A 15,643-nucleotide genomic window follows, 5' to 3' on the forward strand; every position below is an offset into this window, starting at 1 on the left:
GTAAATGATGGAGTGACAAATCATGAATGTTTTATTTTGAGTAAAGAAATGATGCCAAATATCAAATAGGTACCAGCATTTTAAAAAGTAGCTGATCGTAATATAGCTAATATCTCTCTAATACTTTTAATCATTGAGCGGGAAGTAATTTTCCCCTGGGAAAAAGGCAAAACTAAAAACAAAAGCTAGTCAATTGGTGTTTTAATATTATTCCGTGACATATTGAGTAAGTGGGTAATAAATTATAGATGCTTCCTAATGTTATATGACGGTGTTGTTATATAAAGTGTGTATGTGTAAATTAAACATTACTTAATGATGCCATCAAAAGAATGCTGATCAATGATACTTAATTAAAATTTTAAATAGTTATTTGCAAATCATTTGGCCTTTTCATTCAACAATTGAAAGCATATCTCTCTTAATGTGTTGGGTAAAAATAATGGTCATTGATTATGAAGTTAGAAATAAGGTTTATAAAATATATATACAGCCAATATTGTATCTTTTGCCATTGACAATAAGGTCAAGTTTTGTTATATCAAATGCTTGTGATAAAAAGCCAATAAAATGAGTCACATGTGTGTATTGTTATGATAGTCATCAAAACTAATAATAGACTGAATCTATCACATCAATGTTTTAAAATTATTTGAATAGCTACTGCGAACATTTCTCAGATATCAATGTCTTGTTTTTAATAAAAAAGTTTATTAAATAGTCTTACCTGCTGAAAAATCCTGACAATCCTTTCTTCTTCAGCTTAGAATTCTCCTGGTCTTGAGAATTGACATCAGGAACCTCATCATCCTTGGACGCAGCAGACCCAAGGGAGCACTCGGAGAGACTTGAGACAGTACTTGAGAAGGAACCACCATCCTTGCCACGATGGTGACCACTCACACTGCCCCACTGCAGAGTACTCTTGGGAGAATCACTTGTATCACTTTTCTCACAAGTTGAGATAGAAAAGTTACCTTCGTCACTAAAACTGCTCTTCTTAGACAGCTTATCAATATCATCAGACGTATCCTCTACTGGTTTCTCCACTTTAGGGCTCACGAAATGCAACTGTTTCGTGATTGGGTTGTAAGCAAGTTGCATATTATCCAACGCTTCACTGAGGCGCATCCCGCCTTTTTGGCACGGCGACGACGACATCGTGATTTTGAAATTCGAACACTAGCACGCTCAATATCCACTTCCATGTTTATGTACACAGGATTTATTTACGAAAGCCATTATCGTTAACTTTTATCCGATGATTAAGCACTCGCGGGTTTGTTATGAGCTTCGTAAGCACAGTAAACAGCAAACATCACTTATCACACACATTAAGCTAACTAATTTCTTCAATTGTTTTTATACTTTGTTTTTGTTATAATCAGTAACACAACCATTGATCAAATCAAAACAACAATCTGCTGCTACGATGATATTTACAATGGTGTAATCTTTTAACTGAAGTGGTATAAATAACGTAGGATTTACTAATAATTAATTTTCTTTTTAACTAATTCATTCTATCTAAAACAAGAAATAAACACAAAGCAACACACCCATCGCCTTTTACTTTCCACTGTAAATTAAGATTGACATAAGCCTGTGTTACCATTTTAAACTCAACTTTTGCATACATAATTTATCAAGCAAGCTTGGTGGAGTTTTGAAGTATATAGTACTAGATAATTAGCACGAACAGCATTACTTTCTGAATTAATAATTTGAAAATAATAACACAATCATTAAAATAGCACAGTTTTCGTAGAATTATGAAGATTCTCTTTCGATTTGTCTAATGATATTTATAAATTTCAATCGATACTAAACTAAGGACAACTTTCCGATCTCTATCGTCACCGTACAGAGTAATGATCAATGGGAAAACGTGTATTTTATGTTTATTGTAAAGCAAATATTTTGACTAGTAATCAGTAAATATTTTTTATTTACCCATTTTTGCAGGAAGGAACATTAAGTGGCAACATAGGCTTGTTTACGCATGACGCTTGCATAACGTCCAGAAACTGTCGACGCCTATGAATAAAAATCGACTATCGTTCAGAAATGGAATTAGTTGTAATCGTTTTGAACAGATTTTTTTATTTGTTACGGCTAACTAAAGCCCGAAGTGCGGATAGACCTAGATGTAACCGGTCATATGCGTCTAAAATTAGTTGTATCCTCTTATTTTTCGTTAGAACTGGCCGTTATGAGGAATTCACGCTTCATCATAGCGGCTACACCTAGGTGCAGCTACAAGTGGATTATACTAAGTTTAACCGCATAATGGCTGGTCGGCACTTCAGGTATCCCTCGCTCACTCATAGAATATATCTATATACAGAGTCGTCCAAAAGCTGACGTCAATCCACATAATCTAGATTTCTTATGTATGAGGTATCTTCGTGGACCACTCTATGTTCTCCGGATTTTGGTGGTTCCAGAAGTATTGTAATTTTTTGAGATTCCCAAGGATGTGGAATTTTGTCTGAGATTGCTTTCGACTTTGTAACCATTTACCTTCAAGTGCTGTCTGCTTGTTTCCACAACATGGTACCTACACCAAAATATATCAATTAAGCCACTGCCGTCAAAACATAGTGTTTAAAAACACATAAGGATAATTAGGGTCATTAACACGACAATAAAACCGTTTAAAATATCAAAATAATTTATTTCACGTGTTTCGTTTCTACACTGAAAACATTTCAAAATACTCTGTGGTCTTTTCGATTACAACCTCGAAGGGTCAAGTGAACGAATATTGCTTCAATAACTAATATTATAAAAATAGATTTGTTATCATACAGTACAGTATTTACAATTACATAATAAGTTGCGTATAAATTAACTAAACATCAAACAAGACAACCGTGCGTTGGCGATTTACAAAAATAAAATAGCCTAGCTGAAGTTTTATTTATAAAATAAATTATGTATTGCCGGTATGGATACTTTTTAGTCCTCAACTCTTTGGTAGTTTTGATGGGGAGTTGTCTATGGCGCCCAGCTCCGGGAACAACTCCATTACGCATAGATCCAGTAGATTGTAGACCAACTGAAATATAACAAATTATAGAAAATGAGTTTCTATACAAACTAGCTTTTGCCCGCGACTTCGTTCGCGTGGAATGGTGACTTTCGGCAGATTTTTGGTTAGACCAATAGATGGCGCTATATGTCCGGAGTAAATTTTATTTTTTATTTGTATATTTCTTTGTATTAAAAACTATCCTATGTTCTTTCTCAAGTTCCAAATTATGTCTGTACCAACTTTCACACAAATCGGTTCAGTAGTTTAGGCGTGAAGAAAAGACAGAAAGACAGACAGACAGAGTTACTTTCGCATTTATGATATTAGTAGGGATTGGCCCATTTCCTTATACAAATCATAGTTCAAAAATTATGCATGCAGTATTAAATGCGTATATTCGGAAATTTTTATCTGCTACCGAAATGACTCATACAGTTTTGCCGGGATTTCCATATCTAATAGGAGATAAATAGTGATTGTTCTGTTATCAGTTATGCATTAATGAGTATCCTGTATGAATCACATTGTATTAGTATATGTATTTATCTTAACTCATTTACAGAGCCACTATGTGAATTTTTCGTGGCGTCACTACTAATTTTAAGAAAAACTAGATTATGGGATAAAAAATTAAGAGTTTGTATTTCAAATGAGTCTTAAATTCTCCTATAAGGGTGCATACACAGATCAGTTTTTTGTATCTTTACACAGTAACACTAGGTGCCGTGGAAAATACGATTACTTGATTCTCATATCTTTTTAAGTTTATGACCATATACTTAATAATTCAGACTAATGAGTTTTTATTTCATCAAATCTGGAAGTACTGACCTAAACGTCTGTCACCCTTTAGTGCCTGTTTTTAACCAACTACTCAGATTACTCAGTGGCTCTCATCACCTATATCTTAACATTAGTTAAGACTTCATTATGTAGTAGTGACACAAACACAAACCTGCTTATTAAGCTGCGGCGTCTGTATAATATCGAAGGCAGTAGCGAGTGCGGCCGGGAGGCGAGCACTAGCGACTAGTGACACGTACGGCGGGACTGTGCCCAGTAGCTGTTTGCGGGCTTGCGAGCGTAAGGCTATGGGGTCGGTGCGCGGCGTTGATGCTCTTCTGCCGAATAACAGTCCTGCGAACATATTGATACATACATTTATTATTATATCCATGTTCGTAACGTACAGTATTTGTAAATAAATGATTTCTATTTCCGATGAATGTAAGATTGAGTTCGAAGGGTTATAAAAGCTATCAACTAATTTTAAGGCCGAAGTTAAAAAATTAAATGTGTTTGTAGGCGTGTAAAAACACGTGCGAAGGGGATGAAACTTTTTGAACGGTTGCGGGAAGAAGTCTGGAAATAATCGTGAGAAAGAGGCAGTTACTAACTGCCTTCCCAAAAAAGAGATTCTCAATTCGAGTGTTTTTGTAAACTGAATTGTATGTACGACAGAATAAAAGACTACTCACCATGTCCTAACCTAATAAGATGCGCTAATCGTCTCTCTGACAGCAGTTTGACGAGTGTTCTGTTCAACACGCAGTTGAAGGCCGAGTCTAGTAGTTGTTTAGTGACAGATATTATTGTGCCGGCCACGTTCGCGAACAGGGAGCGTATGCGGATCACTTTTAGTACTGGAATATAAGATAGGTCAATTTATTTGAAAGAGAAAAGAACAATTAAATGGGATTTTTATATGGAGCTAGGAAGAAGAAAAATACAGAGAGAGAAGAAGATTGATGAAGCTGTTCCTAAAGAAAAAAAATATCGAAATGTTAATTTTATTTATCAATTGTTGCTCTAGGTATCTATATCGTTATTCAGGCGTAAAGATATTATTATGGTTAACAATGAACCCAGTTATATTAAAAAAAAAAAAAAACACGAAAGTAATGTAAGGTTGAGAATTGGACCAAAATTATACTTAGAAGAATAATGGACCAATCAGTAAATGGTGGACCAACATTTTTGCTCAAAAAAATTTAATCACCAAAACATTTTATAATATGAATACTCACACAAATACATAGCACACTGTGAGAACCCGACCACACACTCCTGATACCCGCCCTCCCCCCTCACCACAGTGGGTTCCACATCGAAGTTATTATGGAACACAGACGCGAGTATATTCCGTGTCCGCGGCTGCCGCGCGGTGTGAGGCTCGGCGATGTCTTCGCTCATCTCTTGTGCTTCTTCTACGTCGCGGGTTGTGCCTTGCTTTCTGGGGGAAATAGATAGATAAATATTCTTTATTAGGTACACCAATTTTACATTTTTGATTTTAAACTCGATAGCGATAATAAAGCGATCTCTAATAAAATAATGGAAATACTGTTCATTTTAGTGTTTAGAATGTCAGTTTGGGGAATAGTTCAAAGTGAGTTGATATTTTGTATGGAACTTTGTAATGGTATTGTACAAAAAATCTGGTCAGTGGGAATTATCACGCGGATTGGGGTTTAGTGTAGTATTATACCACGTCAGAGACCGTGAGGAAACTCTAACACAAGGCGAGTAAAACTGCAGCTCACTCGACAAGAGGGAGAAGAAGCATTTCAATGACAATGTCAATAATCGATATCGACATAAATTTTTAAACCCCTCTAAGCGATCACTGAATAGGTGATTATTTTCGTAGGGACAAAAAAGAGTTGAACTTATCTCGACATATTTTGTTAACAAATAAATAACAAAGTAATACAAAAAAAAACATACTCACAAAGCCTGATACCGCTCAATATCAGAAGACACCAACAAATTCCTGAGAAAGCTCTCCAAGTGCTGTCCTTTTTCCTTCCTCAACCTATGAGCTACACTCTGATATATATTCCCCAAGTCCGTACTCGTAGCATTCAGGGTCGAAGCTTGGACCACCATGGAGAAGTCTCCGTCTTCCGTGAGGAATATCCGGAGAAGCTCACTGGTCTGGAGAAGGCTTTTTTGGAGAAGTCTTTGGATAAAGTCCTCGTATTTGTAGCGTAGGGTTTCTAGGGGACTGTTGTCTCTGGAATTTGGAAAAAAACAGTAAAGGATCATTTGACACGTATATTTATTTATTTATTTTATTAAGGTCAGCCAACAATTGCTTACACATCACATTTTTACAACTTGAGTAGTACATATAAAAGCACGTGCAACAATTTCTTATAGGCTAACACCACATGCAAAGAAAACGGTAACAATTTTATTATAAAGAAAGTAAGAAGAAGTAATTTGATTATAAAAATTGCAGGAAAGAAATTAATAATTAAGCACAAACAATTACAATGATATTCAAGACGAGTTGAAAATGATTACAATAAAATAAAATAAAATTTGAAATAAAATCAAAATAACATTATTAACAATTGAATAAATATAAGATATTGAAAAAAAAAAAAATTAAACATAATAATAATAAACAATAAACGTACAATAAAACAAGCAATTCACGAGTTATGTTCTAACAATTGGGTTATTCACAATTACTCGACAATATAAGTTTCATAAGCGTCATTAATGATGGACCCGAGGGACAATTTTAAGACTTTCCCACTAATTAGGCCCGGGCTTCCCTAAAGTGGAGTAATCATAATTATTTCTCCCGTCTGTGATACAAATGAATGAGCAGGGGCAATATATTAAAATAGCGAAATTCTGTTTGTATCAAAGCTTCTTCGTTCCGCTCTGCTTTGGTGGAGATTGGAGTCATAAGCCGGTTCTTATTATATAGAGAAGTCAAGATTATTTCTTTGCCATGTCACTGCTGGCGGGCATTTTCTAGCTTGTTTACGCCGCCAGCGTAAAACTGGCAAGGCTATTTTATATTGTGAGAATTCATCAAGTGGCTCCTTGCGCTGTGAGTGCAGCGTGAGGGAGCATCAGTCTCCTACTTACTAAAACCCATCATGTTCCTCCTTAAGCCCTTTATGCACCAGGGCCACGGTAACTCTTTCGGATAATCCCGCAGGCCACTGAGGACATTGTGTGTGGGTAGGATGATTATAGTTACCTCCTGGAGGGCAGCGGCAGGTCGAGCAGCAGCCTGTCTCCGTGGAACTCGTGCAGCTTGCTCCGGAGCAGGTGGAAGTCGTGCTCGCTGCGGAGCACGCTCCACAGCGCTGCGCCCGCGCCGGCCGGGCCGCCCGTACAGTGCACTGCGAGGGTGAACACACGGACCACGCCGCGACGGGGTGGCACTTGCTGATAAGGGGTAAAATAAGTTTATAAGTCAACTGATACCGTGCGAGAATCGCGGACCTAAAAATCACTTAACAATGTTTTTGCTCAAATGTGACACGACTATGGCGCTGTAAGTGAGAAGAAGGAAACTATGGACACTGCCATTTCGCAAGTTTTTGAATAATTAGCACTTAAGCTCATTCAGCTATTGTAAATAATTTTATGTTTTTAACCAAAACAGAAAAAAAAATGCCATTTATTCACTCATAATGCTGGGTCAATTTAAATAAAGTCTTTTTGGTAATCATTATGAACATCAAAAAGAATATTATTCAAAATCAATAATATTCTTCATAGGACATTTACTTATTACACATGTTTAAAAAAAAAAAACAATAATATAAATAACCAGAAAACCAGCCAAAACATAGTGCCTTTGTACATTGTTTTTTTTTGTAAAATGTGTGCAAAAAGTATAATAAATAAATAAATACTCACCAATTTAGTCTCCACATTAGTCAGCACCACCTTATAAGTGCTCAAATCTTGCCCCCTCAGCGACTCTTCGATAGCTAAATTATCTAAATACTTCAATATATCCATATTGTCCACTCCGTCACCTTCCGATTCGTCACAATTAGTGTAACAGTCCAACACTTGTCCGTCTACCGCTTGAGGTCTTAATGCGCCTTTTAATCGATGGCCTAGCTTTAAAGCTGTGTTTAGTAGTTTGTCGTGGGGTCTAGAAAAAACATAATGTTCTAAAAAAATGGACTACAGCAAAACCCTTGAGTCAAACATTTGAAACAAACGATAAATAGCAGCTAGTTTTTAAGAAGAATTTATGTATGTTATACCCATTTCAGGTACTAAATAAATAAACAATATCTACACTAATATTATAAAGAGGAAATATTTGATTGTTATTTACACATCTATATAAATAAAAATGAATTGTTGTTCGTTAGTCTGATTAAAACTCGAAAACGGCTGGGCCGATTGAGCTGATTTTGGTTTTAAAATGTTTGTAGAGGTCCAGGGAAGGTTTAAAAGATACGAAGTTCGCGGGTTCAGCTAGTTTACAATAAAGATAAATAAGTGGTAAATGAAAAAAAAAACATACTCACTTTTTGACCATCTGTTTCTGGTAGCCCGTAGGTATTCTACTGCCTATAAGCAATTTGTAGAACTGTGAACAATCATAACCACTTTAATTTTAAATCATAATAAAATCGATAAAACATTAACTGCGGAAAACAAAAAAAAAAATATGACAGAAAAACTGTCAAATCGTACATAAATAAAGCTGGTGTAATGAAGTTTTATATGATTTACATAAAACTTATATTAATTTTATAATCACCTCTTCACTATGTAAAAACTTAGGCAGCCACAATTTTTCTAACACGGCGTGAGATTGTCTCGCGGCTTGATACAGTGCTCGGCTGGTTTGAAATCTGAAAATAAAATAAACTACATTTGCACCAGTCATATTGGCGTGTTCTTTATGAACATGACTTATGTACGCGCCTTACGAACCCCTCTTATGTACTCGCCTAATGTACTTCGCTTATGTACTTCGCTTATGTACTAGCCTTATGTACCCTCTCTTATGTTCTCGCCTTATGTACCCCTCTTATATACTCGCCTTATATACCCCTCTTATGTTCTCGCCTTATGTACTTCACTTACGCAATTTTTGCCCCGATAACGAGATTTGAAAAATAATCAGCCATATGGGTTTGACGTGCCCTTAAAAATTTTTCAAAGCTCCTGCTTATCCACTCCTAAATCTAAACTTAACTATGGATCACTTTGGACTTCATATTAATTACTCGACTGCCAAACAAGATGGGTATACTATATACCATACTTAAAGCCTTACTTGTTAATGCTATGCTCCTGCTTAAGCAGTTGTTCTAACTCCTCAGCCAGTTCTCCGAAGATCGGCAGCGGTACTCCATCACAGAGGTACGTAGTATACATGGCTTTGGCAGCACGATGTAGAGATTCCTCCTCGGAACTGTTCAAGTCGGGGTTCAGGATTTTTGTTTGGAACGATTCTGTTGAAAGAGAGGAGTTATTTTATATATTACTAGCCGTTTTCCCGCGGTTTCACCCGCGTCCCGTGGGAGCTACTGCCCGCACCGGGATAAAATATAGCCTATGTTACTCGCAGATAATATAGCTTTCTAATGGTGAAAGAATATTTAAAATCGGTCCAGTGGTTTTTGAGTTTATCCATTACAACCAAACAAACAAACAAACAAAGTTTTCCTCTTTATAATATATGTATAGAAGATAGATAGATAGTATAGAATATTGTGTTAAGAGCCGTTTTTGTTAATCTCCAGATAACTTTTATCTCAACAAAATGTTTGTTGTTTTGCTGGTTTTTGCATAGAAAATATGTCAAAACGCCTATTTATTGGAAGTTTAAAGAGCATGAAGTTAACTGATGATTGAAAAATCGGTCGTTAGATAGATAAAAGACCCATCTTTATTTAACTCTAGGACCTGGGGTCTCATCTAACTATTATTAGGCTTCAAATTTTAACAAAACTGTTATTTATGGAAAGTTATTAGCTAAACTAAACCAGTACTAAGAGATATGTGGTTACCAGATACTTGGTCGATGAGAAATTCGCACTCCCATCATATGGAACACTGGTTCGCTGCATACGATTAGACTGACCCCAACACAACATACATAGCTAGAAAAAAGCAACCCAAACTCACTAATATCATTATAGAACTGCAACAGATGCAGTTGTCCGCCAGTCTTCATGTACTGCATGAAGGCATACAGCAGTTCCTGGTCGCTGATCACGGCATCCAGCTCCACTCGCAGCAGTTTGCAGCGCTGACTATACATTGATTCTGTTTGTCGGACGAAGGTTTCCAGGAATTCTACCTGGATGAAGAAGTTGGAGTAAGAATAAGGTTTCTTGGTAGTAGGTAAAAATATGGCACGTGTAAATAGGAACTTGACTTACACGCAATCAATTATAGCAAAGATACTCCCTGTTGCATAAGCTGTCTGCCAGTGAAAGTTCCGTCAAAGTCGGTGTAGCAATTTCAGTAATTAGATGAAACAAACGACTAACATGAAATTGTTGTTTTGGTACAAATAGTGTACCGTGTACAGTACCCTTAGTAAAAAGATTGTTTCAACATTACAATCAGACACTGCAATTTTACTTATTTCTATAGATTTAAAAACTACTTTTTTACCTTATAATTAGGCGTAGTAGGCAACTGTGCCATGGTCTCATCCCCCGTAGCGAGCACAATGAGAGTGTTCAGTATATACGGGTCCGCTAGCACATCTGTTAGAGATAGCAGCACCCACCCAGCGAATATCTCTCTTATTAGCACGCGGAACACACTGGAAATGAGGTATGAGTCTTATTTACTAGTGGTTAAAGTTTAACATAGAGTGGCATTGCAAAATGTTGAAAAATTCCCTCGAGACTAAATTGGATCGTATGATTTGTTGTTAAGGTTCAATTTAGTTTGACAAAGCGAATAAATCATGTTCTATTGATTGCATGCACCTGCACACAGTCAGATAAAACGAAACTTGAAAAAAAATGGTTTTATGAGCTTGGACTTAGGGTTTAAACAGGCCTCTGTCACTCGACGTACTTGCGCGCGATAAATGCCTACCGCTCGCTGGGTTACCGGTAGCCCCACGCGGCTCAGGGCTTTCGACAGCCGCGCGCGTTTTATGTTTATTATTTCTATTTGTGAACATGACGACCTCTGGCCAGTTATGTGCTGTGCTTGGTTGCAGATCAAGTAAAAGAAAAAATATAAAGCTTTCGTTTTTCCGTTTACCTAGAGATGTAGACAGGTCAATTATTGATTATTTTTTATTTGGTTTTAAAAATTATCTAATAAACTGAAGAACTATTTTGATTTATGTAGGTGTATATGTGACTATTTTAGGAAAATGCAAAGTTTTCCTATTATATATGTGGGAATGAATGTCGAGTGGAATGGAACGTGACAGAATATGAGGGAGGCGTGAGCGAGTGAGCGAAGGAGTGAGAGGGAGGGACTGAATGAACGGTGTTAGAGGCAACCACGCGGTACTGAGTGTAACGAACGAGCCAAAGTTGTTGAAATAAAAGTTGTAATAAGTGTTTAAAACGGGATTTTATTTCAAAGTCATCGATCCCCAGCACGAAGAGAGCTACAGATTTTGGGGGCTCGTCCGGGATCGATCAACGACGAATTTCCACGAAGTTTTCTACGACGCACCGGCCGGCGCGACGCGGCGGCCATTAAATTTGAATTACGAAGTTACGGAGCACGATGGAATCGAAATCAACGACGATTACGACTGCAGCGGCGCCGGTGGCGTTCGGGCTCACAGAGGGGCTCATCGAGAAGTTCAGCGGAGACGACAAATCTTACTCGTCGAGTAAGTGGGCTCAAGACATCGAGGATAACGCTGAGATATTTCAGTGGACGCCGCAACAAACTTTGATCGTAGCTCGCCGGTCACTCACCGGGACGGCTGAGCTATGGTTAAAATGAGAAGGCATTCAAAACCTACGGCGATCTCAAGGCTGCGCTTGTGAAGGAATTTCCAGACACCGCGAACGTCAAGGAAATGCACGAGCTAATGGCGGCACGCAAGAAATTAAAAGGCGAGACGTATTATCAGTACATGTTGCATATGAAAGAGCTAGCGCGGCGTGCGAAATTTCCGACTACATCGCGATACAGTACATCGTGGATGGCATCGACGATTACGAGAGCAATAAGGTGATTCTGTACGGCGTGACCACGTTTCCAGCATTGAAGGAAAAGCTGGCTTTCTATGAGAAAATGAAGTCCAAAACCAGGGAGCGAGAAAAGAGAACCGAGAGGTTAAAAGGTCATGCGAGGTCGGCGGAGGCGTCCTCGGCAGCATCGGGATCGGCGAGGCGGTGCTATAGCTGTGGTGACATGGGACATGAAGCGGGTGTGTGTAAAAACGGATTGAAGTGTTTTGGGTGTAATCAGTTCGGTCACATTCGTAACCAGTGTCCCGTAAATCCGATGAGATCTACGGCTACAGCATCGGCATCGGGTCATTCAGGCGCCAAGATGGCGGGCGCAGGCGGCAGCGGCGCTCACGGCGGCCGAGGAGGCGGGCTTCCGGTTCCGGGGAGGCCGGAAAGTTGGGACCCAAGCGACCCGCGGCTATGTTCGGAACGGTGAACGAAGTAAGCGGAAACGAGACTGTCCGCGCGGTCATAGACAATGAAACGTCACTGACATTGACAGATGTCAACACTGTAAATGTGACAGCTACGAGTTACGAAGATCGAAACGTTAACATCACGCATGTAAACAAATGTGTTCGGAAGCCGGTAAAAGACATTAAAATTAATAATACAGTTTTAAATGCTCTCGTAGATTCAGGTAGTGATGTGAACCTATTATCTTTGTTGTATTTACCTATGTTGAACGCCGAAGTGGCGAGTGAAACGTTAACGATGTCTGGATTAGGCCGTAGTGAAATACAATCAAGGGGCAGCGTCTCTGTTGGACTTGAGATTGATAATCAGTGTTTTAATGGTGTAGTTTTTCATTTAGTTCCACCAGAGGTGATGCCCTACGACGTAATAATAGGTCAAGAGTTCCTGGGTCGTGTTACTGTGGTAATGAATGAAGGGGGTATTAGGTTTTTTCCCATTGGTTGTTGTGAATGGGTTGGTCAAATTGATTGTTTTCCAGGATGTGTAGCAGTCAATGTTGATCACATTCAAGATCCAGCAGTAAGGAGTGAGGTTATGCAATGTGTTGAGGAGTATAAGCCATTGTATAAGGAAGAGGCCCGATCCAACTTCAAATTGTATTGAAGGATGACATCCCAGTGCGACAGCGACCCAGACGACTGTCACTTATGGAGCAACAGGTAGTGGAAGATCAAATCGAGGAATGGCTTGATAAAGGCATCGTGAGGGTGAGTTTCTCAGATTACTCCAGTCCTTTAGTGCTAGTAAAGAAGAAAGATGGTTCGACTAGGGTCTGTGTGGACTATAGGCAGGTCAACAAGAAAATAGTTAAGGATGAATTTCCACTTCCCGTAATCCATGATCTGATTGACAAATTGCAGGAAGCTAAGGTATTCAGTGTACTTGATTTGAAAAGTGGGTTCTTTCATTTGAAGGTCAGCGAGGAGTCTATTAAGTACACATCATTTGTCACTCACCACGGGCAGTTTGAATTTCTCCGTGCCCGTTTGGTTTGTCCACCTGTCCCAAGACTTTTATGAGATTTGTGAGTATAATCTTTAGAAATTTGATTTCCCAAGGAGTGTTAATCATATTTATCGATGACATTATAATTCCAGCCTTGGATGAAGTTCAGGCTGTATCGAGGTTGAAGCAAGTGCTAGAAGTCGCAGCACATTATGGCTTGGAGATTAATTGGAAAAAGGCGAACCTACTGCAGCGTGAAGTTGAGTACTTGGGCCACAGGGTGAAGGATGGAGAAGTACGGCCGAGTACAGATAAGGTGGATGCAGTCATAAGGTACCCTGAGCCAAGAACCCTCAAGCACTTGCACAGTTTTGTTGGATTGACAAGCTATTTCAGGAAGTACATTGAAAATTATGCTTCTGTGGCGAAGCCATTGACTGATTTATTAAAGAAGAATACAGAGTTCATATTTGAGGATAAGGAAAGAAAAGCTTTTGAGACACTGAAGAATAAATTAGCTAGCGGACCTGTTCTGAAGATTTTCAATCCGAAGTTGAAGACTGAATTGCACACCGATGCCTCAGGTGTAGCATTGGCTGCAATACTCATGCAACACCATCCAGGGTCAGGCTTACACCCAGTACATTACATGAGTAAGAAGACAACTGACATTCAGAGCCGGTACTCAAGCTACGAATTGGAAGCACTAGCCATCATAGAAGGTATCAGGAAGTTCAGGCACTACCTTTATGGTATTCCATTTAAAATAGTCACAGACTGTAAGGCTTTTGAATTAACACTTAAGAAGAAAGACTTGTCAGCCAAGGTAGCCAGGTGGGTCCTCATGCTCAGTGAATATGATTTCGAAGTGGAGCACAGAGCGGGCTCCAGGATGCAGCATGCAGATGCTTTGAGCCGCATACCAACAGTGGCAGTGGTCACTACTCTGCAGGAGAGTTTACGCCAAGCACAAGATCAAGATGATGGCATAAAAGCCATAAAGGAAATTTTGAGAGGAGGAAGTCCATACGACGATTATTGGTTAGAAAATGGTGTGTTGTATAAGACTGAGCAGAAGCTGTTTGTAGTGCCAAGAAGTTTGGAGAAAGAAATTATTAACAGAGTACACAGCAAAGGTCACTTTGGAAAGTCTAAGATGAAAGAGTTACTGAATAAGGAATATTACATTAGAGATGTGGACAAGAAGATGCAGGATTTTTTATTGAGTTGCATTCCTTGCCTACTAGCAACAAGGAAGGAAGGAAAACAGGAAGGATTCTTGAATCCGATAGAGAAAGAAGGTGTTCCATTTGATACCCTGCATTTAGACCATATTGGTCCACTTACAGAGACAAGAAAGCAATACAACTACATACTCACGGTGATAGATGGGTTTACGAAGTTCGTATGGCTGTTTCCCACGAAAACTACTTCATCATCAGAGACATTAAGGAAAATTCAGATTCATCAGCAAATATTTGGGAACCCCCGGCGGTTCATAACAGACCGGGGAACGGCATTTACAAGTAATGAGTTTAAGAGTTATTGTGAAGAAGAAAAGATATCTCATGTAAAGATTACTACTGGTGTGCCACGTGGTAATGGCCAAGTGGAGAGAGTACATCGAATACTTATTCCAGTTTTAACAAAACTATGTTTGGAGAATCCTGCAGTATGGTACAAGCATGTAAGCAAAGTGCAGAGGGCACTCAACTCTACTTTCCAGAGAAGCATAAACACAACACCATTTGAACTACTGATGGGAGTAAAATGAAGGGTAAGGAAGATTTGGAAATTCTACAACTATTACAGGAAGAAAATACACTACAATATGATGAAAATAGAGAGAAGATAAGGCAGCAAGCCAAAGAACAGATTCTAAAGATACAAGAGGAAAATAAAAAACAATATGATAGAAAGAGGAAGGAAAGTTCAAAGTATAAGGAAGGTGATTTAGTGGCGATTAAAAGAACACAGTTCGGTCCAGGGTTGAAGCTGAAACCTAAATACCTAGGCCCTTATAGAGTGGTGAAATGCAAGCGTAAGGATCGCTATGACGTAGAGAAACTTGATAGTTCTGTAGAGGGTCCCCAGCGTTCATCCAGTTCAGCTGACCAAATGAAGAGATGGCCTCAACACGGTGACGCCGAGATGCTGGAGGAGTAGCAGTCACCTTACTCCGCAGGTTATTATTGCAGTTCTTATTTCAGGAGGGGTTAACTTTCGTTCATTA

General features: G+C 38.7%; 2 protein-coding genes across 2 annotated transcripts in view; both read right to left on the minus strand.

Moving 5' to 3' along the window:
* Positions 1 to 1,597, minus strand: part of LOC110373691 (TBC1 domain family member 12) — a 47,642-nt gene extending 46,045 nt beyond the window's left edge. The window contains exon 1 of the mRNA XM_049850515.2: positions 728 to 1,597. Coding sequence (XP_049706472.2) covers positions 728 to 1,161 — 434 coding nt within the window. The 5' untranslated portion in view covers positions 1,162 to 1,597. The remainder of the gene's footprint in view (positions 1 to 727) is intronic.
* Positions 1,598 to 2,656: 1,059 nt separating this feature from the next.
* Positions 2,657 to 15,643, minus strand: part of LOC110373713 (uncharacterized) — a 42,642-nt gene continuing 29,655 nt past the window's right edge. Inside the window, exons 24-35 of the mRNA XM_064036906.1 lie at positions 10,445 to 10,598; positions 9,950 to 10,124; positions 9,096 to 9,273; positions 8,574 to 8,667; positions 8,338 to 8,399; positions 7,709 to 7,952; positions 7,041 to 7,231; positions 5,769 to 6,053; positions 5,065 to 5,270; positions 4,516 to 4,680; positions 3,993 to 4,174; positions 2,657 to 3,061 (exon numbers count right to left, since the gene is read on the minus strand). Coding sequence (XP_063892976.1) covers positions 2,969 to 3,061; positions 3,993 to 4,174; positions 4,516 to 4,680; positions 5,065 to 5,270; positions 5,769 to 6,053; positions 7,041 to 7,231; positions 7,709 to 7,952; positions 8,338 to 8,399; positions 8,574 to 8,667; positions 9,096 to 9,273; positions 9,950 to 10,124; positions 10,445 to 10,598 — 2,029 coding nt within the window. The 3' untranslated portion in view covers positions 2,657 to 2,968. The remainder of the gene's footprint in view (positions 3,062 to 3,992; positions 4,175 to 4,515; positions 4,681 to 5,064; positions 5,271 to 5,768; positions 6,054 to 7,040; positions 7,232 to 7,708; positions 7,953 to 8,337; positions 8,400 to 8,573; positions 8,668 to 9,095; positions 9,274 to 9,949; positions 10,125 to 10,444; positions 10,599 to 15,643) is intronic.

This window comes from Helicoverpa armigera, chromosome 11 (assembly GCF_030705265.1).
Source record: "Helicoverpa armigera isolate CAAS_96S chromosome 11, ASM3070526v1, whole genome shotgun sequence".
Taxonomy (NCBI): Eukaryota; Metazoa; Arthropoda; class Insecta; order Lepidoptera; family Noctuidae; genus Helicoverpa; species Helicoverpa armigera.